Genomic DNA, 22,579 nt, shown 5'->3' with positions numbered 1-22,579 from the left:
CTCACAGATCTCAGGGCAGCACCTGCTAGTCACAGCACCTGTCCCCCCAGAAAGGGGCAGCTGCCATTCTACTGACTTGGCTTGAGCTCCATGGCTCTGCCTGCCTCGTTCTGCCAGGGGCACAAACGTCTGCCTTTGGGATTCTGGCATGGTGCTACGGATGGGCCTTTATGAACTTTTCTCTGGCCATGGCCTCGCCAGCATGACCAGCCAGGTGCCAAAAGGTGACTAAGGGTGGAAATTCCAGGCACCCTCACACAGCTGGAGCCAGAGGCTGGGTTTTCCGGGACTAAAGTCTTGCAAGGAAAATGCTGAGAACGAAATCTCAGACGAAAGGAAGTGATTTCATTTTATTTTGTGGGGAGACGGGGACAGAGACATTTTCTCTTTATTTAACAGTTTTAGCTTAGCCTGTTACGTTAAAGGCAATTTAATGTGATAACGTTAAAAAAAAAATGACCCTTCACCTAGCAAGTAAGTGTTCAATAAAAGGGAGATCAACCAGAACGCCGGAAATCAATCTTCCAAAGATGGAAATTTCCCCTTGTCTATTTCTACATTGGAAATTGATTAACTTTTCATAGGACTGACAAGTTTTTCCCTAACACCTTTGATTCAGTGTCAAGGAAAGGCCCACTTTAGCTGGGCTCTGCTTGGCAGTTTTATGAAATGGACTTTAAATACATTAAGTTTTAAAGAGCAAATCATAATCCGATTACCATACTTGTTAACGGCTTCAGGTGCCTCGGGGCATGTGCCTGCCAGGTTAGAGCAACATGACTAGGAAGGTTCTGTTTACTTCTCAGCCACCTGGGAGCCACATGGGGCTGGGGCGGCGAGAGCTCACAGGCGCTTCTGTCTAAGACAAGCCAAATCCACCTGTTCTCAGTGCTCCCTGAACGGCCAGTAGTGTAGGGAACTGCCAGATGGTTGTTCTTGCAAGGTAACTGTAACTGACAGGACCTGGGCTTTTCCCAGAGTGGCTCAGGTCATCTGTGGGTGGCTGGCCCTGCTCCTTGGGGTCTTAGCCATAGCTGGGAGCCGAGTACTCCCGGAGATAGTTACATGATGGCTGGCAGGGCTGGGATGGTGTGTGCCTGGGAGGCCGTGGGCCGCAAGCCTCCTGGGAGACAGGCTACATACGGATGGACCGGCACGTGTTGCCCAGGAGAGTGAGCATAGCAGGGTTTTGCATGTGCCTTACAATCTGCTTCCCAACGTACTCTCTGCAAACAGCCTCTGGACTGGCTGGAGTAGAGGGCCTTGAGAGGGGGACCCTGCGTGGCAAAGCCTCCAGGTGACTGCTCTGTACTTGGGTTTTGTGGGCACCTGCTGGCCTCAAAGACCTTAGGAAAACAAAGTGGAGCCTTCTTGTGGGAGCCATTCTCCCCCAGGGAGACCCTCATGCTGTGAGGAGAGCAGGTGCATATGCATCAGCCCACCTGGGTTTGTTTGTTTTTTTTTTTTTGAGAGAGAGAGGGCACAAGTGAGTGAAGGGGAGAGAGAGAGAGAGAGAGAGAGAGAGAGAGAGAGAGAGAGAGAGAGAATCTCATGAGGGGCGGGGGGGGGGGGGGGCGGGGAAGCAGGACTCGTGCTCACCCGATGAGGGACTTGAACTCACGAACCATGAGATGATGACCCGAGCTGAAGTCAGATGCTTCACTGACTGGGCCACCCAGCCGCCCCAGCCCACCTGGGTTTTGCCTGAGTTCATCATGTTCTTGACAGTGACCACAACTCAGGCAAGTTACTTGATTTCTTGGAACCTTGGTTTCCTCATCTAAAAATATCTGTAGAGTGGGGATAACAGGAGTACCTCCCAGCTTAGAGGATGGACAAAAGGTTGAAGGGGGAAATGATAATAACAAAGGCAGTGATGATGGCATGGATGTTGAGCACCTATCACCTACCGAGAGGATACCATGTGCTAGGCACCATGTCGAACACTTCACACGCCTTAGCTCCTTTCATCCACCTGCTGATGCTGTGATGGTCATGGACAAGAAACAGAAGCCCAGAGAGGTGAGGTTTTCTCCTAAGAACCACTAGCTAGTGGATACGGGAGGCAAGGCTTGAACTCAGGAAGCTTGACCAGAATGTCTGAGTTCCTAGCTACTACACAGCACAGAAAGGGACTCTCTTATGTTTCTTATGTCATTAGTAAAGGGCCTTGCTTACTGCCATGCACACAGTGGATGCACACAGAGTGCCAGGGCAGTCTGCAGCCCAGTTCTTCCTAGTGACCTGGCCGCAGCTTTGATAAGGTCATTGTGCCGTGTGAAGGATGTCTTTAAAGTGGTATCGAAGGTGGGGACTCATCTATATTGTCTGTCCTCCAGGTGGGCACTCTGTGGGCTCTGAGGAACAGCTGCCCCCGCCCCACCAGCCTACACGGAGAGGCTGACCTCACCCTCCTTGCATATCTCTGCACCTGCCCGGTGAGGCTCCAGGCCCTTCGAGGGAGACCAGCAGAGCGGGAGTAGGAACGCAGGCTCTTCTGGCCTACCTGGCCTGCCTGTCTGCCACCAGCATCCTAGAGGCCCTCTCAGCAGCTGGCAGGGGCTGGTGCTCTGCGTTACTCCTTCACTTTCTGCTGCAGACAATAACTGCCCGGGCACCACCTCGGAGCTGGAGAAAGGGACATGTGTGCTGTGCTTGCGGAGGGAGGCAGGGCTTCCTGCAAAGCAAAGCAGGTCGGGCCCTACAGAATGGCGAGGTCCTGGGGGCGCCTGGGTGGCTCAGTCGGTTAAGCATCTGACTCTTGATTTCGCCTCAGGTCATGATCTCACAGCTCCTGGCATGGAGCCCCGTGCCGGGCTTTGCACTGACAGGGTGCAGCCTGCTTGGGATTCTCTCTCTCCCTTTCCCTCTGCCCCTCTCCCATTCTCTCTCTCTCTCAAAACAAATTAACAAACTAAAAAATAAAAGCCACTTTTGGGGCGCCTGGGTGGCGCAGTCGGTTAAGCGTCCGACTTCAGCCAGGTCACGATCTCGCGGTCCGTGAGTTCGAGCCCCGCGTCAGGCTCTGGGCTGATGGCTCGGAGCCTGGAGCCTGTTTCCGATTCTGTGTCTCCCTCTCTCTCTGCCCCTCCCCCGTTCATGCTCTGTCTCTCTCTGTCCCAAAAATAAATAAAAAACGTTGAAAAAAAAAAAATAAATAAAAGCCACTTTTATCCTGTTTAAAAAAAAAAGAGCCCCCAAGCTGCTTGGTGGAAGCGAGACTTACTTCCTTTCAACGTTCCCGCTAAGCAAAGTAGAGGATTCCAAGAAGAGAAGACTTATTTCCTGATGAAAACATTCGAGGCTAGCCCCTCGGAAGTATGTATTTTGCCAGCTAGCTGAGAGCGTTTCGAAGCTTGTTTGTAAATATTGGCTGAAGGTGGCGGGTGGGAAAACACTGAGAGATTCTCAGAGGCACTGAACGCAAGCTCTCCGACTCCCGGGGGAAAGGCTGCTGTTGCAGGAGAGAGGCCTCCGAAGTGTCCTGTTACAGAGGCAGTTATGAACGACTGTGCTCATATGGGCCTCCCCGGTTCTCTTTATCTGCACACTGCATAGGAAACCGGATTCTTCCGTAATTCAGTTTTTCAGCATACGCTGTACCTACCTGAGCCAGTTCCGAGCTGCTGAGGTGGCCGTCACCATCTGCATCCAAGTCTGCAAATAGAGATTCCACCAGGAGGCGCTTCTGAGAGGCAGGGTCTTGTCGGCTGTCCCCATCTGGGAGTGGCCGCCGGCGGGCCTGGAGCGCCAGAAGGACATTCTTCAGGCGGGCATAGTCGGCCATGCTGCACGGGTCATCTGGAAGACAGCATGAGGTTACTGCAGCCAGGCTCCTCCGTTGGTCTCGAGAGAATCTTGTCCCTCCCACTCACTGGGGGTCTTGGGCATTTAGCATGGGCAGTGCAGGCCGCACCTGGAGTACATGGGGCCTGTCTGTCCATCGGCCTGCCAATCCATCTCATCGATATACGGGTTCAGTGAAGCACTGAATATATGCTTTGCAGGATACCCATGCTAGAAGGAGCCGGTCTGCTCATCCCACAAATATTTATTGAACACCTATTATATGCCAGACACGGAGCAACCGTGCCAGATACAACGGGGAAGCTGGGCTAGGGCAATTCACAGCGGCAGCCCCACAGCGGATTTAGGAAAACCGGCCCCAGTTCTATTTTGTAATAGCTCGTCTTTGCCTTAATCCCACCTTAAAGGCTGCTTTTGGATACTTGGCCTCATAGATTAGGGAATTTTAGTTAACAGGACTAATAAGCCCCTGCTTAAGTTAATTAGGTACATTCCCAGAGCTGGATTACTTCAGAACAAACATGTGTACACAATCTATGACCAAGAAACAAAAGGGAGCTTTAAGAAATTAAAACTGAAGCACACGGCCCATGACTCTTAGGTCTTGTATCTCAGGCATGCTTGCTGAACGGCATCAGAACCACACGGTGTTCTGGCAAATGAGGCCTGTGATGCACTGTGACAGGATGTAGTTTATCTTGTTGGGGACGGGCCCACTAGGGTGAACACCACGCAGGGCTCAGCCCATAGCTGAGGCTGTGGGGCTGTTCGAGGAGCAGGATGGCTCCGCGCGCTCCCACTTCCCCACCTCCCCGGGGAGGGAGCATTATGGCACGTGGCTTTGCTAAGTCCTGGGGAGTGGGTGTGGGCATGGGCGTGGGCTCCTCACTGTCTACCCCATAGAATGCCAGGCCAATGCATGCTGCTCGGAAGGGACTGTTGGGCCTGGGGCTCTTCCCCTCAAGTGCAAGGCCAGTTGAGGGCACCAGGTAACAGCTCAGGGTTGGAGAGTTAATATCAAGCAGTGCTGGAGAGCACTGGTTCCAGAGTCCACTGAGCGTGAGTCCTGGGTTTGCCGCTGCCTGAATATGTGCCTTGTGATTTCATCTGTGAGGTGGGGAGAACAGTGCCTTCCACATGGGGATGTTATGAAGATTAAATAAGATACGCACATGAAGGGCTCAGCACTGGCTTGGCACCGAACAAGGGCTCACAAAATGATAGCTACTGTCCCTTCCTCATGACCAAAACCACATTTGCTGAAGAGCAACAAACAAGGAAGCTACTTGGTGGGGAAAGGCTCACAGGGAAGTCTGTTTGTCTGTCTGTCCGTCTCCCTCCCTCCCTCACTAGACAAGTTTCAATGGCCCAACCACTTTTTCTCGTGCTTGTTTGCGTTTCTAGATTTTCTTCTAATTTGGGGTCAATTGATTCTCGTCAGAAACAGATGCCTGTTACCATTTTCTCCTGCATGTTTATTTAGAAAAAAATCAATTGCTGTGTTCAATATAATCAAATTTATTTGCTCTCTGGGAGTCTCCATGTTCTGACGAGAATGGCTCTCCCAACCCCCTAACCTGGCTAGTATCTCTCTCTGGTCTGAAAGGAATATCCATTCCTGGGAGCTTTCAGGGCTCCCAGCTGGCAAACCAGATTCTCAAGTCCACAGAAGTGCATGGTGTTGAAATCAGTGGCCTTGTCCCACTACAGAATCACTCCTGCCCGGGGGAAGATGTGGTAGCCTGCTGGGTTCTTCTTCCTGGGCCCGGGTAAAAGTCGGTTTTGGGCACAGAGAAGAAGAGTTTGGGCCCAATCTTTTCCCCCCAAACCCCCAGCAGGGTTGAATGGAGCAGAAGTCAGGACACGGGACACGAGCAGTGTGGATGGGAAGGAGGTTGCTGTGTGGACCGTCTGCAGGGACCGTGCACAGCAGGGCCACCTGAGGGATGGGCCAGGCTGAGCAGGATGGGCAGGGGCATCTCATCCTTCCGGGTCCCTCCAACCTGCCTCACAGACCTCGGTGGGGCACAGATCTCCTGAGAGCCACCTGCTGCCCTAGGCAGCCCCGTGGCCCCCACCGTGAGGTTTCCCACCTCAGTAGGCCAGGGAAACCACTGAGGTGGGGCCCATCAGGTGGTCCACAGCAGGGTCTCTAGGCCCTGCTCCTCCTCCTCCGGCCGTACAGTTCACTGCGAGTTCGGAGGCTTCTGGCTTTTCCACCTTGGCACTGCCCCGCACACACCTCCTGCTCAGGACGGTAGCTACGTGTTTAGAAATGAACCTGGCGTAAGGGGTGGGGAAGGGTCCACTCCTGGAGCCCCCGGGCTTGCCCCCTGCCAGGGCCCACACAGGCCATTCCCCTCCCACCCTTTGTCGACATTTATTTGCAAAGTCTGTGTCAGATGCCACTGGCATGCTGGGACACAACGGGGCTTCCAGTCCTGGGTGTCAGAGGTGCCCCCAGACCGAGAGCTCACGGGGCTAGGGTGAAGGCAGCCTCCCTCGGGGAGGGATCTGCAGGATGAGCCCTGGAGGAGGAAGGACAGAAAGGAAGACCATGCCGGGCAGCAGGGAACACAGGGCAGGGGCAAGTATCCGGAGGAAGCTGGTGTGGGTCTGAGTGAGCAGCAAGGAGGGAGGGAAGTGTGGGCTGAGGCAGGATGTCAGGCACTCCTTTGTCCTTCTGTCCTTACTGAGAGCCCTCACTGTGCCCGGGCTGTGGGGGACCGGGCTCTCAAGATGAAGTGGTGTGCTGCTGGGAGAGAATCTTATCCTCCTTTACCCCAGAAGCAGTTGCCCTTGACATGAGTCTTAGCCTCGGATAACGAAACCATTGGCCCAATGTTCCCGACCTCCTCTAGTGTCCCTAGAACTTTGAGGAGTTGTGAGAACCAGAGGGAAGATGCCCAATGGTGCCATTTTTGCACCCATGGAGATGGTCATTTTAGTTGAAGTCCAAACCCTCTCACTGGGATGCCCTCTGACCCTCTATCTCTAGCAAGGACAGCCCCCTGACAAGCTCCCCCCACCCTAGGCAGGCCTTGCTTTCCAGAATGCAGAGGCTAGCAAGGTTGGCAGGAGTGCCAGTTTACCAAGTCTCAGTTGTATTTGTTTTTCTTCCCGCCCCTGGTGTCACCATGGGAGCAGACAGGAGTGGCTCACAGGGGGAGCCCCGGGCATTTGTGGATCTGCCAGACCTGGCCTTTAGCTAAAGGCTCCCCACCCTGCTGCTGGTTTTGAACAATTATCTTATTAGAAAAGAAATATGTGTCTATCAAATAATGTCTGGAAAGTGCAGATGAATATAAAGAAAGGAAAGACATCCTCCAAATCTCCCTCCCAAGGGTTGGCAGGAGGTCAAGCAGGGCCCTCTGCAAAGGAGATGCTGAGCCCCAGGCTGGCCCACCTCTGCCTCACGGGGACCCCAAGGGCCTGGCCCACACAGCCTCTGTTTTCTGACTTTCCTCTTCCTCTTACTCAGTTTGGACAAGAGAGGGCCAGTACTCAAGGGTTGGGTTCTTCTTCACTTCAGCTGGGTCACCCCCGACCCCACCCAGCAAACCCACGCAGGGGACATGAAGCAGTGGGGATGTGGAAGGAGAGACTGGACCCTACAGTGTGCTCCTGCCCGGGGCTCGGCATTCACTGCCCCTTCCATCTGGAATGCTCTTGACCCAAATCTCCATGTGGCTTACTCTTGACTTCATTCAGGGCCCTGCTGAGACATCACTGAGTCTAAACTAGCATCCCTGCCCCTATTTGGAGTGGGCCTGGGTCCCAGGGGGAGAGAGGGATCACCTGCCTAGACTTTATCTTTGGCCCTCTGGACGCTCGGCCCTTTGGATAGAAGGTCTGTGGCGGGGGCATGGCTGAGGCCTGGGGACCACAACCCGCCTCCCTGGGTCCCTATGGGTGCTGGCCATGATGATGGTGAGAATGGCAATGGTCAGCCCTTCCTGGGAGCCTCGAATCAGGGCCTGTGTGACTCAGCCCCGAGTAATGTGAAGCTTCCTCACTAACAGATCCACAGCTGGTGGGATTTCCACCGAGAACTCTGGAGAGTGGGAGGCTTGCACAACCCCTGAGACAAGGATCTAGGTTGAGGGGTATGTTTGGAGATGGCCCCAAGAACTGAGGGGAAGGAAGAGGGAGGTGAGCCTGGGGTGGGGGAAAGCCAATAAAGGGGGGGTGGCCACTGTGGGCAACTGGGGCGCAGTTCCACGGAACCTTGGAGAGACTATGTCCAGCAGGCCTCAGAGTCGCTCCACTTAGGTCGGAGGGTGCGGGACACTCTTCCACCAACTTCCGTCCCTTGTTGACTGAGGGTTGCTTTTGGGGGCATTAACTACTGCCCTGTCTGGCACTTCTGGACTTCCCAAATGAGGACTGAGCACACTCCTGAGGCCCTAAAGTGCCCTCAGGCTGACGATGCGGGTCCCCGAGGTTGGAGGCTATCAGCCAGCGTTATGGGCAATGGTCCACCAAAGCTTCACACAACCTGTGGGGTTGAATGAGGGAATCTGGATGGGGTATTAAGCATCTGCCATATCCCCTCCATGGGATGGCAAGTTCCAGGCAGGTGGGACCGGACTGGACACTTACACAGGCAACACTACAGTGCGAAATGCATGGGGAATGAGTTACTTAGGGAATATGGCTGAGTACCGAGTCTTGTGGCTCCAGGGTAGACTGTCTCATAGAGAAGCCAGGGGTGATGGGACCACCCTGTAACAACCCTGCCCATGACTTCATCACAGGCTGCTGTGTCTACCTGATACCAACCCCTGTTAATGATAATCCACAAGACTGGACGGAGCACTGGACAGGGAGTCAGGAGACCATCTTGTTCTGCCTTGATGAGCTGTGAGACCCCAGGAAAGGCATTCATTCCCTTGCCCTTCCAGCCTCCACTTCCTACCTTAGAAGGGGGGGCAATGACAATCCCTCACTAGCTTCTGTGGCCCTGAGAGTAGCAAAGTCCCAAGGAGTCAGCCAGGCCTGAGGGCTTCTCTGGATGAAGTAGGGCTGATGCCCCAAGCGGGCCAGGCCGCGGCTCGTTTGTCATCATCCCCTTCGCCAACGCCCAGTGCCTGGCACAGGTGGCCATGAACTTGGTATTTGTAGATAAACCTCCCTCCCTTTCCACTGCCCACAGACACTCCCACTCTGGGGCCTCTCAGGGAGGGAGGCTCATGTCCTGGTTGGCCCGACACAGACGAACATCCTGACAGGCCATTGGAAGGACCCAGCTACCTTCCTGCCAGCCTGGGTGCCCTCTGTGCACAGTGGCCCCCTGGGCACCGGTCTCAGGCTTCCTGCCAGCGCATGTGTACGGGACTCCTCCTGCTGCTTTGGCAGATAAAATATTGATCAGCCTGCTGAGGAGCCCGGAGTGTGATCCTATTTTCATGTCAGAACTTGGTAATGAACTACATTTATCAAGCCCATTCTCCATGAGAAAGGTCAGCCACAGATCTAGCTAAGTTGTTATGACACCTCATTAATCTAGTTCCCTCAATAATTGTCCCTCTGTGAAGATTCTAATGTTCTCCCATCCCAGCCGCGCTCCCACCACGATGAGGGACATTATTATAGCAGGAGCACGGGCACATCCACATTTAATTTTTTGAGCAAAGAGAGATAGGAAGCAGGTAGCAGCCTCTGGAATTAAATGTCCATCAAAGGAACACTTTCTAGTGCAAAACAAAGGGAAGCAAGGGAGACATTGTGAATATTCCATTAGCCACACGTGCCCCTGCCGGACTGGGCCTCAAAGGATCCGTCTTCACTCTGAGGCAGGTGAGGCTTCCTGTTCCAGATGTGGGTAGGGCTGGCAGCCCCCGAGAGGCAAGGGAGGGGGGGTTTGTATAGGAGGGCAGGGCGGAGATGCCATCCGGGCAGCGGGGAGCTCAGATTCTAATGGAGTGTGAGGCCGTGCACGGTCAAGACCCCTGCAGGAAGCCCAGGTTCCGGATACAGGAGGCACCTGCAGGTGGGCGAGGGGTGGGCTGGAGATACCAGGCACAGGGAAGGGCGGGTGGTGAGGGGCCATCCTGGGCTGTCTCTCCTTCTCCCTCACCATCAGCCATCTCTTCACCGAGTCCTTTGGTCTGTCTCCCCAACACGCCACTCTGGGTACAGAGGTGCCCCACGGGTTGGTCCCCTTTCCCTACTGCTACACTTTGCCAGCCTCACTCTCTGCTCCTATTCGCTCCCTGCTGACTGCGAGGTGGCCCTGTGGGACTGAAGGCCCCCCAGGGCCAGGGGCAGGCCTTGGTGCAGGTCTGGCATATAGAAGGCACTGTCTGAATGTCTGTTCACTGGACAGCTGTGGAATCCTAGGTGGAGGGGGCGGCAGATGGGCTCAGATGAAGGCTGTAGCCCTGCCCAGAGGAGGGGACAATCTCAGCCACTTTGAGCCATAGTGACCAAGGTCTGGAACTCTGGAGGGGGCTGGGAGGTGTGTCCTGACTCACACCAGCTCCTGTGGAAGGACAGCGTGTGTGATGTGGGTGTGGCATGGGCAGCTCCAGCGTATGGTACGTGGGGTCACTGGGGGGTTTGGACCCTATCTCATCCACTGGGGTCCCCCCCAAACCTGCAATGGTGGCCCCACAGAATGGAGTTTGGCATGGCCAGCCTTGGGGTGGGTGGTCAGGTGGTGAGCCACAGAGGGATTGTTGCCCCTCTGGACACTAGGTTGCATAGACGTGGCTCCTCTGAGTCCCCTCTGGTGGGCATACACAGCTCCCTAGATACTGCCTCCGGAGAGGAGGAAAATGTGAGCGTCTGCCCTCTTGTTCTGCCACTGCTGGTCAGGACGGGCCTGGACAGCCCTGTGAAGAGGCCAGCAGGGTGGGGGGGACCCATGCTTTGGAGCAGCAGCTCAGGTGGGGAGGACTGGGGGTGAATTCAGCCACAGCAGACTTTGGGAAGGATCCAATTCCACACTAGGGTTCTGGTCAGCAAATGAGCACAAAGCTGACACTGGGGACCCTGGTGGTTTGGCGGGTAGTGGTAGGTGGGGGCAATCCCAAGGCCACCATGAAGACCCCAATCCCTGATAGCCATCCCGCACGGTGGCAGCCCTGTACTCTGGGAGTCCCCAACAAAGCCTAAGTTTACTGGACAGGGGACTGCAGGACACAGATTACTCGACATGAAGGCCACTGCTCTGCCGCTGGCAGGAGCAATCCCTTTGGGGACGGGTGTGGGTTAAGGGACAGGGAGATGGGAAGGAAGCACTGGGGAGGGGCCTGGTGGGTCGTGCTCAGAGATGCCAGCGTGTGGACTGTGACATCTCCCTTCCAAAACCACACCTAGGCCATCCCTTTAGAAACTGCGTGGTAGTCAGTCATGCCCTTGAGCCACATCCACTGGACTCTAGCCCTTCCCCAACCTGGCAGCGTGCCCCAGACCCTAGGCTCAGATCCTGACACCCTCACCCAGGAACCCCCCGAGGGGCCCAAGGGAGAGATTGGATGTGCCCACAAGCTCTTGGTCGCTGTTGGGTCTGCTCATGGGCAGACTCTCCCCCACCCCCAATGCAAACATTAGCAGCCTTAGTTCTCACACTGTCCCCATCCCTCCTGATAAGTAATGTCACTGCTGTCTGATAAAGCTGCAATCTTTACCACCAAAGCAAAAACCTGGCTTAATCGTCTGGCACCGACATCACAGCTGAACGTGGTTGTGTGACACGGGCCTCAGTTGCAATGTGTCATTCTGAGGTCTATTTGGAAACCACTAAGCTGTGCAAAGAGCAGGAAGCATTTTACTCCCAGATCTAATTTATGAGCTGCCATAACTTTACTGGAGTTTAGCTTAAGAGGAACAGATGTTTAACTTGATGTAAATTCATGAACATTAACAATCTTTCTGCTGCCATTTCTGAGAAAACTCAATTAACAATAAATGCCAAAATCAATGGGTTTATCTTCAGGACACTTTTTTGCTAACACGATGTAGTTTTGCTTTGACCAAGCCACAAAGCTCTGGAAAGTCTAGCAGACTGTGAAGCACACATGATACAGTCTCCTCACAATCCCCAACATGAACAGGTGCGCTCTAAGTCATGCCATGTGCTGACCCCCTCCTGGCTGTGACTGCTGAGCACATGGGTCACAGTCACCCGCACTCTAGCATCCTGGGGAGATCCTTCCGCCATGACCTGAGCTACAGCTGCTGGCCACTCCCCTACCTTCCAGAATCAGGCCTGCAGATTTTGCTCCCACGTACCCCCTTCCTGAAATGCACTTTCTCTAAATTTGGCTTTTCTGCCAAAGCCCACCTCTAAGGGGCTGCTTTTGTTTCTGCCCCAAGCCACACACTCTCGCCGTGTCCTCGCCCCTAGTCTGCCTCCTCCTTAGACGGCATTCCAGTGCCTCTGTGTCTTCTGGGTGAACGTCACTGTCTTAGAGAGCTTGGCCATGGCACCCCGTGGTGTGCATGATCACTGGGCATGAACTCACTGGTGAGCTGCCTGCCCGTGGTTTGGAGGCACTCTTCAGGCCTCCTGTCCCTTTCATCACCCCAAACTCCACCTGGGTCTCCTCCTCACCCACTAGTCCCAACTCCAGAATCAGCAACGGGCTTACCACACTCATAGCAACCCTGCATCCTTTCAGGCCCTAAAGGGGGCCTGGCATCACATTGGCCAACGGTCCTTGGTCAATATCCTCTCTTCTTTTCTCCGGAGTGCCCTATTAGTCATCCCAACTGCCTTTGAACATCATGGATTCAAGGTACATGGCCCACTTTGGGTCCACAAACAGAATCTGCAGGTCTGAGGCTGCCAATGGCCTTTGGCCTTGCCTGAGCTCGACCTACACACCATGCAGACCATGGGGTTCCTTCCCCGACCACTGCAGCAGCACAGACCAAGCCCTCTCCAGCGCTGGGGAAGTACCCACCTCCATGCGTGCCTGAATTGTGGACAAAGCCTCATCTCAATTTTCGCCCCAGAATCAGGTAATTTAAATTAACAAAACCACCCAGACCTTTGTTAGATAAATGGTACATTTCCTCATGAATGCCCGGTTCAATTGATGTTGCCATACAATCTGCTATTTGACATTTACAATCCTCTCTTCAATTCCTATTAAAGAAAGCAAAATTGGTTGGATTCCTGGGAGAGGGATCCACAGGCACTTTCTATGGCTGACTGGCACATCTATCAGGTGGCCCGGGAGTGAAAGAGTAACGTTTGAAAACTTGAATAAATGCTAAAGCTCTTCTGGTGTGAAGAGCTTGAGTTTTTACTCTTGTGTTAGTGAGAAACCCACACCCAACCGGGATCCTTAACAAGTCACCAATTCCTTCTGGAAGGACGACACGGGCTCCCGACAAGCTCCAGGTCCCCCACAGCCCTGTCCAGAGCTCAGCGCCTGTGCACTCCCACCCCACCCCTCACGTGCACCTAGAGGAGAAGCAGGACAGCTGAATGAGGCCACGGCCACCAGGCCAGAAATCTGGAGTGGATGAGGAGGAAGAGAGTGGGCATCACCCTTGGCCTGGGACAATTCCATTTATTTGTTCCTGAGACTCCATCCCCCCAAACACCTAACCAAAGGGAAGGGTCCTGCTGTTGGGATGGCGAAAATGTAGCTTCTCTGGAGTCAGTGATGTCCAGGAATGTTGCTGCTTTGAGCTTTGAGATGCTATGGCCTTTGAGGGGTTACCAAGCTGAGGGGGACCTCAGCCCGGGACACGGCAGGGCCTGAGGCTGTCTCTGGCTCTCTCACTGGCCAGGACTAGGGCTGCATGCCGCAGAAGGAGTACTTTGCTCTCATGTGGACTCACAATGCATGCAGGGGGCTCCATCAGACATCTCAAGAGGGGCAGTGCTGTCCCTGGGAGGTGAGCTGGACTCTTGTAGGGAGCATCTTTGTTTTCACAATGACTGGGGGGCCTAAGCGGCCCTTAATGAGTGGGGCCAGGGACCCTAGGGATCCTATCTATCATTTGGAGCAGAGTCCTGTACAACAAACTTCTGTGGGCCTGGCATCTCCTACAAGTTTTCAAACATCTCAGTGGACAGTCACTGAAGTGAGATATTCTATTACTAGAGGCCTAGAGTCTAATGCAATGTTATTTATACAAACATTGCATATGTTTATTGTATATAAAATATTTTGTGCCCTGGGTTTGCAAGGATTTTCCAAGGAGGCAGCTAGGCTGGGTATTGTAAACTCTTTACAACTTTATCAAGAAGTATTCACCATTTTGGAGAATTACACCTCCAAAAGCAACATCACTTAAGTACTCAAAGTGTTAACATAACATGCCCGTCACAGGGTCTGTCTGTAGCTGTTGTGTTCACAGGATCCGTGGGTGGGTGCTGACATCTGACCACTATGACTCAGTATATGCAGCTGGTGTCCAAACATTTACATACTGAAAGGCAGACTTTATTGCTACTACTTTTCTTATATTTCTCCTTTACATCCCAGTTTGAATAAGACACATATTCATTTCAAAATTATATGGGGGTTCTACAAAATATTTGCTATGAAAAGGTGGCTTTGGGTCTGACAGGATTAAAATAAAGTGATCTATGTGACAACTAGAATCCGTGGCCTTCTTTTTTACCCATTTATTTTTATCATGGTCAAATATACATAGTGTAAAATTTACTATTTTAACCATTAAATTTTTTTTCAATGTTTGTTTATTTTTGAGAGAGAGACAGAGAGCGCACAAGTGTGAGTGGGGGAGGGGCAGAGAGAGAGGGAGACAATCCGAAGCAGGTTCCAGGCTCTGAGCTGTCAGCACAGAGCCCGACATGGGGCTCGAACCCGTGAATCATGAGATCATGACCTCAGCTGAAGTCGGACGCTTAACCGACTGAGCCACCTAGGCACCCCTCTATCTTAGGCATTTTTTAAGTACACACTTCAGTGGCATTAAATATATTCATAATTTGGTGCAACTATCACCACTATTCATCGCCATAACCCTTTCCATCCTGTAAAAGTGAAACTCTGTACCCATGAAACAACAGCCCCTATTCTCTCCATCCACTGCCGGCAGCCACCACTGCACTTTCGGTCTCTACGATTTTGACTAAGTATCTCATGCAAGTGGAGTCCTGCAGGATCTTTCTGTGAGTGGTTTATTTCACTCAACAGGATGGCTTCAGAGTTCAACCATGTTGTCACCTGTCAGAATTTCCTTCTTCTTTAAGCCTGAACAATATCCCCCTGTATGCATACACCACATTTTGCTTATTCATCCATTGGTCCATAGGCCCCAGACGCTTCCAGGTTTTTAGCTATGACGAAGAACACTGCCATAAACACACATGTACAAATATCTCCTCGAGATCCAGCTTTCGTTTTTTTTAGGGGGTCTATATCTAGAAGTAGAATTGCTGGCTCATGTGGTAGTTCTATTTTTATTTATTTATTTATTTTTTTGAGGAACCACCAAACTATTTGCCAAAGTGGCCGGTACCATTTTACATGTGCACCAACAAGGTACAAAGGTTCAAATTTTTTTCACGTCTTGGTCGGCATTTATTATTTTCTGACAGGGTCCACCCTGGTGGGTGTAAAAGTAGTGGCCTTCTTTTGAGCCTCCTCAGTCCCGGGAGTTTTAAGACACTGGGAATAGTATGGGGGTGCACCTGGGCATATGTGGCCCTGTGGATATGCTTTGTACACGTGCATACCTGCGTGCAAGCCCAGCCTTTGAAGGCTAAGCATGGGGAGGCAGAAGGCCCAGAGACACACCCTTGGGCTCTAGAGCCCGCCTGGCCCCAGGAAGGCAGCTGGCGGCAGCCCCTGAGGAAGATGGCGGATGCCCCAATGAAGGAGACAGGGGCCAGGACCTGTGTCCCTCCCCCCTTCTGCAGAACTGGGCTCTTTTCTGTATCTATTTTCAGGACACCCCTGGACAGGGTATGAGAGCTCTGGGCCGGCAGGTGAGGAGACCAGGGCAAGGGAGCATTCCGATCCCCTGTCTCACATGCCTGGTGAGGCCTGTGGTGTTTCTCTCACCGTGGTGTTGTCTCAGGGGTGTTTGCTCAGCCCCTGAGGTGAACCAAAGAGCCACTGAGTTTTAGAGGCAGCAAGCGCAGATGGTCCTCTTCTGTTAGAGGGTCATGTGGACTGCAAATCAATGCCACCGAGCGAAGGTCTCCAGGAAAGAACTGCTCAAATGTTAACACACTCCACATCCCTACCTGTAGAAGCTTTGCTGGGCTCGAGGGGACATTTACTTTAGAAGGAAAGGTATTACAGGAAAACTGCCTGAGAATGGTCTCAGAAAACAGGGTCTGCTCTAAGCCAGGGATTCGTGCCTTTACACAGGCTTGGCAGGAAATAGCATTTGAGAGAAGAATTGCCTGACCAGAGATTTTGAGACCTGAGATGACTCAGAGAAGTTTTCTGACGTTTGAAGATTTATCTGAACCCCTCTGACTAGTATGATTGGCAGTAAATCCCAGGTCAACACGAAACAAAAGACAACAACTCTGAAGGAAAAGCACAGTCTTTGGGGTCGGGGGGGTGGGTAGCGTCTGGATTATTTCCAGAGCTTGAGCTGCTGGGAGGAGAATGGGATGGCTCTTCCCTGCATCTGGTTCAGGGGATTAACCATACTGGAAACTTATCAAAATTCAGGCGCTCCCTGTGGAGGGAACAGCAGAAACTCATCTCGATGAAAGCTGGCCCTAGGCTGGCTGAGTCTGAGCCGATGCGCAGCGGCCCTGTATCCGTGTCCGGAACCCAGAGCCTGGCAATGAGAGGAGCCAGGTGGGCAATGGACCCTAAGGGGAGACCAGGGTGTGGCACTCAGAACACTCAGAAGGCCCCTCCGCCCGCAGCAAACTGACTCACTACAGACACAGTTGAGCCTCACGGCTGGTGGTTGAGCTCAGTCTGCAGCACGCCGAGAGATGGGAATCTGTGGAGGTGCTGCATCTCATTAGATGTCCACGCTGGGAGATCACTACGTCCTCTGTGCCCTCCTTATTCTTAAGTTCTCGGATCCCAGGAATGGCCTTGGCATTGCCTCGCCTGCCATGAAAATGGATTCACGTGCTTTCAGAGGGTTTGGGACCCACAGGGTATGGGAGTGACAGGAATCTCCCAAGGAGAATGTATACAGCTGAGAGCACACCTGAGGGCGGGCAGGTGGGGCCAGCGGCCCACAGCTTGAGGCTCTCCACCCTGAGACCTGAGCCCGGCTGTCACTTGCCTGGCATGTTATGCTCACACTCTTTGGGTGCCTTTCCTGCTCCTGCTCTGGCTCCCTTCTCTTCAAATTCTAGCCTTCCACTCTCGCAAAGAGCCCCCACAAGCCGTATTCATGGAAAGAACAGGCTATTCTATAACATGCCCAGACGTGAGGGCCTCTTCCTGCCAGAAGCCTTGCCTAGAGACCGAGGGTCTGAGCTGATCTTCTCACCCAGTGCCAGGAAAAATAGGCAAGCCACAAAGATGGGGATTTCCGGGGACTCCAGCTGAGAGGGGTGACCGGCAGTCACTTCCCAGGGCTGGCATCCCTTCAGGGGGACCACAGCCACGCTCAGTAAGGGCATTTCCATGTGACCCAAAGCTGACCTAGGTCAGGTGGGGGCTGGTGCCTAAGCGTGATAGGAAAGAAAATCTAGAAAGATCTCATTGCAAGATGCTCTTCAGGGCTCTCAGACACAGAGCTACCAGAGTCCAGCCGCTCTCAGGGAGGGCAGAACAGCTGGACCCTGGCCTGAGGCAGCCCCACCTCTGACCTCTGGGGCAGAAAGAAGCCTGAAGGCCAATAGATCTTTATTTTCTACTCCACTAACAATTTCTACCGCTTTCATTCCAAAGCCTCTTCTTTCTGTGCAGAGTCTAGAAATGGTCCAAGCTCCAAGCTGACGTTGCAACCATACCCTTCAGTTCTTAGAGAGTGGCTTTGTGCTCCAAGTGCTGGGCTCACATGCCAGTTGGTCTGTGTCTGCCACACCGACAAGGTCATTTCCTTCTACGCTCACGTGGAGCTTTTCTTAACCCGCTGGTCTCCTCCGTCTTCTTCCAAAGTGTCCTCCCTCTTCTTGGGGCCTCCTGTAAGTGACCGTGCTGGCTCTCACCACCTCTCTGATTTGCCACAACCTCTCCTCTTCCAAAAGGCAACCTGAACAGCAGTTACGCTTGCGTGGGGACTTGAGTGAGGCCGAGCGGGTGACACTCCCGGGTGCTGGTAAGATTCTCTTTCTTGCCCCGGGAGCCAGTCACAAGATGCGTTCTCTCCGGAAATGCTCTGAGCTATACTCTTGTGATTTATTCATTTTCTGTGTGTGTTATACTTCAATAATATGTTTATTTAAAAGAGGCAGCCTGGTGCTTCTCAGCATCTGAAAGATATTAGTTGCTTTGGGTAGGAGCTTCGTCCTTGGCCAGGCCCAGGGCTGGGCACGCGGAAGAGGGACTGGAGGGGCTGGCAGTTCACAGGCGGGGGTCACTGACCTGGAGCAGCAGCGTGTCTGGTCTCTGGTCAAATCGCCCTGGACTGGGCATCCCTTTGGCCAGGCACCAAGTCATCTATCTTCCCTGGGGATGCTGCTTGTTAGCTCAGACCTGGGTCTCTGGGGAGGAGGATGGGTGTAGGGTGTGCTTTGCTGAACAGCTTGAGGAGAAGGAATGGAAGAGGCTGAGGGTCAGGGGGTCCTCGCTGGCCTGGGATGTCCTGCCTCCCCTTCACACTCAGCTCCCGTGAGGTGTGTGATGCATGCTGAGTCCAGAGCTAAGGTGCCCTCCTAGAAATGTCCTCCCATGGAACACTGCCCCATGTTGCAGGCCTGGCTGGCAGTGGGTGACTCTTGGCAAAGAGGTATTGGTGTGGAGGTAGCTGGCCAGTCGATGTGTTCTCAGTGAGAGTGTGCCATGGGCCCTGGCACCCAGGGGACCTCTGTGGAGCCCCAGGATCGGGGTCTGGGAGTAAGGTCCTAGAACCTCTCATGGACCATGCCCTGGCCTGTTCTGCCTCAGTTTTCTCTTCCTGCTCTCCAAGGTTGTGAGGACTGAAATGAGGGCTCAGGCCCAGGTGCAATTCAGACTCCATGGCCCTGGCTGCTTGGCTTGTGTGGCCCAGAAATGAGCATCAAGGGTCATGTGCTCAGAGGGGACAAGATGGACCCTTCTGCAACCACACCTCATGCTCCAGTGATGCCTGACTGGCCAGCCAGGACAGACGGCAAAGTTGAGCCCGCAGGCCTTGCGGCCCATAACTCTGAACCGAAGCAGTGTCCTGGCCTATCTTTCTGGGCACAGCTCAATCGTGCACTCCTAGAAAGCCGTCCGCCTTTCTGTGGCAATTAGGGTCCAGACTCCGCACTTGATTTTCAACATTAACTGCCCTGTGGTGCTAACTTGCTTTCCAACATGTGGTACACGCCCGCCAAACAGAGGGGCCCTAATGTGCCAACAATTTAGGAGCCTCAGGGACAGGAAGCATATGGACCTTTCCTGTGGTTACTACACCTGCCACGACCGCATTGTTACCCACACTTGGTGCCTGGGGACAGACTAATTGATCCTAGGCGACCTGACTTTCGGATAACACACGGAAAGAGTGGAGGGCGTTTTACTCCAAGGCAGGAGATAATTTATAACCAGTCTGAACACCTGGCTTGGCAGAGATGGGAGACTCTGAAGCTCACCCCTGCTCTGTGAACTCACAAGCGCATGAATTACTGCCAGGCTTACCGTAACTGTAGATCGCAGGATGAACACAGGCCAAAGAGGCAGGGGGTGAAGAACTCCATCATCTGGAGGCTCCAGAAAACACACTTACATCCTCCCCAGCAAAGCTGGGCTGTCCAGCTGAGGGAGGAGGTGGGAATGGGGGGAGGGGGGAATGAGCACAGCCAGCCCTGAATGGTGCTTAGGTCCTATCCCCACTCAGTCAGAAGAGGCACACTGACACCTGATGTACCTGGGGGCGCAGGTGCAACAAGCCCTGGGCCAGGCATTGGGGCACAGAGCGGACAAGAGGCCAATCCTCCCGGACATGAGAATGTGGGCACTGCTAGGCTGTGTCCTTCCTTCCCTCTTGCAGCTGGAGCAGGCTTGCACTCAGGGAGGTGTGGGGTGGGGGGGCTCCAGGCCCACATTGCTCAGCTCTGGGAAGCGTCCTTCCCAGTATGTCCTAGAGCCTCCAGCCCGCCCTTACTCGAGTGTGAGGCTGGGATGGGCACACTGGGCCCTGTCTCTGGACTAGCTGTGCATGCTTATCAAGCAGACCATCAAGGGAAATCAGGCTTGCATCCTTAGGTGGGGGCTTCTGTCCCCGTGAGCCAAACAACAGAGCCAAATTTACATCTGCCAACTAAGAAGCAGGCTGTAAAGAATCCCCTGCAAAAAGTGGGCACACTCTACACCTCGATTTCAAAAGGAGAAGGTAAAACAGGATGCTGGCGGCTGTGCTGGTGTGGCTGGGGGGCACTGACGCTGAATCAAAGCCCATGGCGAATTCACGGAGTGGGTCTGGGTCCACTTATCAGGATCAAATCCCCCGGAGCAAATGGCCGTGATTATGGCTTTCAAATAACGTGGAAGAGCTATTGGATCACAGAAAATGGTGTGGGACTAAAAGTAAATACAAAATGAGGGAGTCTGCTGGCTTGGAGGTGGGGCTGCTGCATGGGAACACCGGCAATAATTACACTCAAAACGCCACTCAAGTCTTAGGAGATTCTTCTCCCAGCTCAGGTCTTTAGTTTTCAGACCGCATGTTACACACTGGAGACTGTCCACCTCTCAGAGCTTTAAATACACACCACCAGCGAAGGATCATCATCCCATTTATCAGAAAGCAAACCTAAGAGCCGGAGAAGAGTCCTTTTCCAGATCACCTGGCTCGGTGGAGTTGATTTAACGTCTAAGTGACATGTACTAAACATCCTGGGGGTTTGAAGCAACAGAGATTGTTGAAAACAGTCATGGCGCTTGTCTAGAAGTCATTCATACCTGTATGGCCCTAGAGAGTGTTTGGGTGGTTAGCACGTGTGTGGAAGGCATTTGGCAGGGGAGGGTGTTTGTGTATCACAGGCTGTGTATGAGTGCGAGACTGAATCCCTGTTGTGTCCGCCTCCTGGGTCACCCCTGGGGAAATGTCTGGCTGGCATGTGAGCTCCATGGGGGTCTGGGCTGAATGGAGCTGGAGACTTCTGGTGTCCCTGCCTGCATTGGGCATGGCATGATGGAGCGCCGGGTGAGCCATACTTCCACAGGGGTCTGGTTTACGCTTTCTGCCTCTGTTGCCCCAGGGCACCGCACCACGTACACTCTACGCTCTGAAAAGTGCCAACTGCCCAGGGATGGGGCACCTCACTGGCTCTGCCTGTGAGTGGCCCTCAGATGGAGGCCCAGGTGCTCTCTCGGGAGCAGCTCCTGTGGGTGGGACATGAGCGGGACCCCCAGGATGGCCTCTCTGCCATGCTCCATCTTCCTGCTCTGGCATCCACATGCACTGTCACATCTCATCACTGATGACAGTATCTGGCTGCTCCTCCTGCCACTGCCTTTCTGGCTTTCTAGAGCTTCTGGTTCTTTGGTTAAAGGGGAGACAGAAGCTGGATGGAGAAGATGGAGCTTCTGGCTGCTCCCCATAGCGTCTCCTGTCAATCAAGGGCTGGAGCAGGGGAAGACTGGAGAGGTGTCCATGCACTGCCCAGTCCAGACCCTCTCCTAAGCTCCAGACCTCATACCCCACTGCTGGCCTGACATCGCCCCACATTGTCCTGCAGGAACCTCAGACTCAACGTGGCCCACACTGAACCTACCAGCGAGATTGCCTCTTCTTTTACATCCCGACCCAGCCAGTGGCCCTGCACCAAAGCCCCCAGCTGTCCAAACCACACATCACACATTGCCCCTGAAATCCCACCCATCCCTGGCCCATTGATCCTGGCTCAGGCCATTTCTGCCTCTTGAGTGTTTCCTGATGGCTCCAGTTTCCCTCACTGCTACCGACTCTATTTCAGTTCAAGGAAACCATTGACACTACTTGGATGATTATTTCACCATGGTTAGCCCTCAGACTTGAATCTTGTCCCAGTCGAATCCCCTCTACTCAGCACCTGGAGGAATCTTTGGGGGACTTTCAATTGCCCTCAGGGTAAAGTCAAGCTGCTCCCTTTGGCCTGCAGCTCTCCGGCCTCACATGGCCTCTCCACACTCACAAACCTAAGCCCCCTTCATCATCTCGAACTGGCCCAGCATCACCTCTGGGCAAATTCCTTATCATCTCTGGGTCTCAGGTGGCACACTGCTTCCCTGTACCTCCCTTCCCCACTGCTCCTGGCCGGGTTCACGTGCCCATGTGTCCTCACAGTGCCCTGGGCACCCCCTTCCCAACATTTATCATTTCTGCTTCCTCTCCCTGTCCACCACACCCTTCTTGTCATGGCCTGGGAGCCAGCGGGCACTGTAGCAGGTGATTAGCACACAGCCAGCATATGACAAACAAAGGAAGGACCAAATGGATGGACATGTGACTTTTGTCCACAGTTACTTCTATTGAGACATACATACCTTTCCTTCTGACCCCAGGTCCAGGATGCCACAGAACAACCACTGGGTCAGTCCTTGAGATGGCTGGGTTAAATGAATGTAGATATTCCATGCCTTCTGCCTCTACCTGGAACCTTCTCTAGTCAAACCCAACTTCTTGACATAAGTGGGGGCAAGAGGAGAGAATCAGTATGACTAACGAGGTCCATGCATGAGATGCTCAGACCTTCTCTCCCTGAGCCCCATTTCCTCATCTGGGCAAAGGGGATATCTGT

At 53.4% G+C, this 22,579-nt stretch overlaps 1 protein-coding gene across 6 annotated transcripts in view; it reads right to left on the bottom strand.

Moving 5' to 3' along the window:
* The window catches only part of FSTL4 (follistatin like 4), a 584,589-nt gene that overhangs the window by 122,235 nt on the left and 439,775 nt on the right, over positions 1-22,579 (bottom strand). For all 6 annotated transcript variants that reach the window (XM_058736382.1, XM_058736366.1, XM_058736397.1 and 3 more), the window contains exon 5: positions 3,608-3,801. In XM_058736382.1, the coding sequence (XP_058592365.1) occupies positions 3,608-3,801 (194 nt within the window). The remainder of the gene's footprint in view (positions 1-3,607; positions 3,802-22,579) is intronic.

Source organism: Neofelis nebulosa, chromosome 1 (genome assembly GCF_028018385.1).
Source record: "Neofelis nebulosa isolate mNeoNeb1 chromosome 1, mNeoNeb1.pri, whole genome shotgun sequence".
NCBI classification, from domain to species: domain Eukaryota; kingdom Metazoa; phylum Chordata; class Mammalia; order Carnivora; family Felidae; genus Neofelis; species Neofelis nebulosa.
The sequence above is the reverse complement of the archived record's forward strand: the minus strand, read 5'-3'. Positions and strand labels throughout refer to the sequence as shown.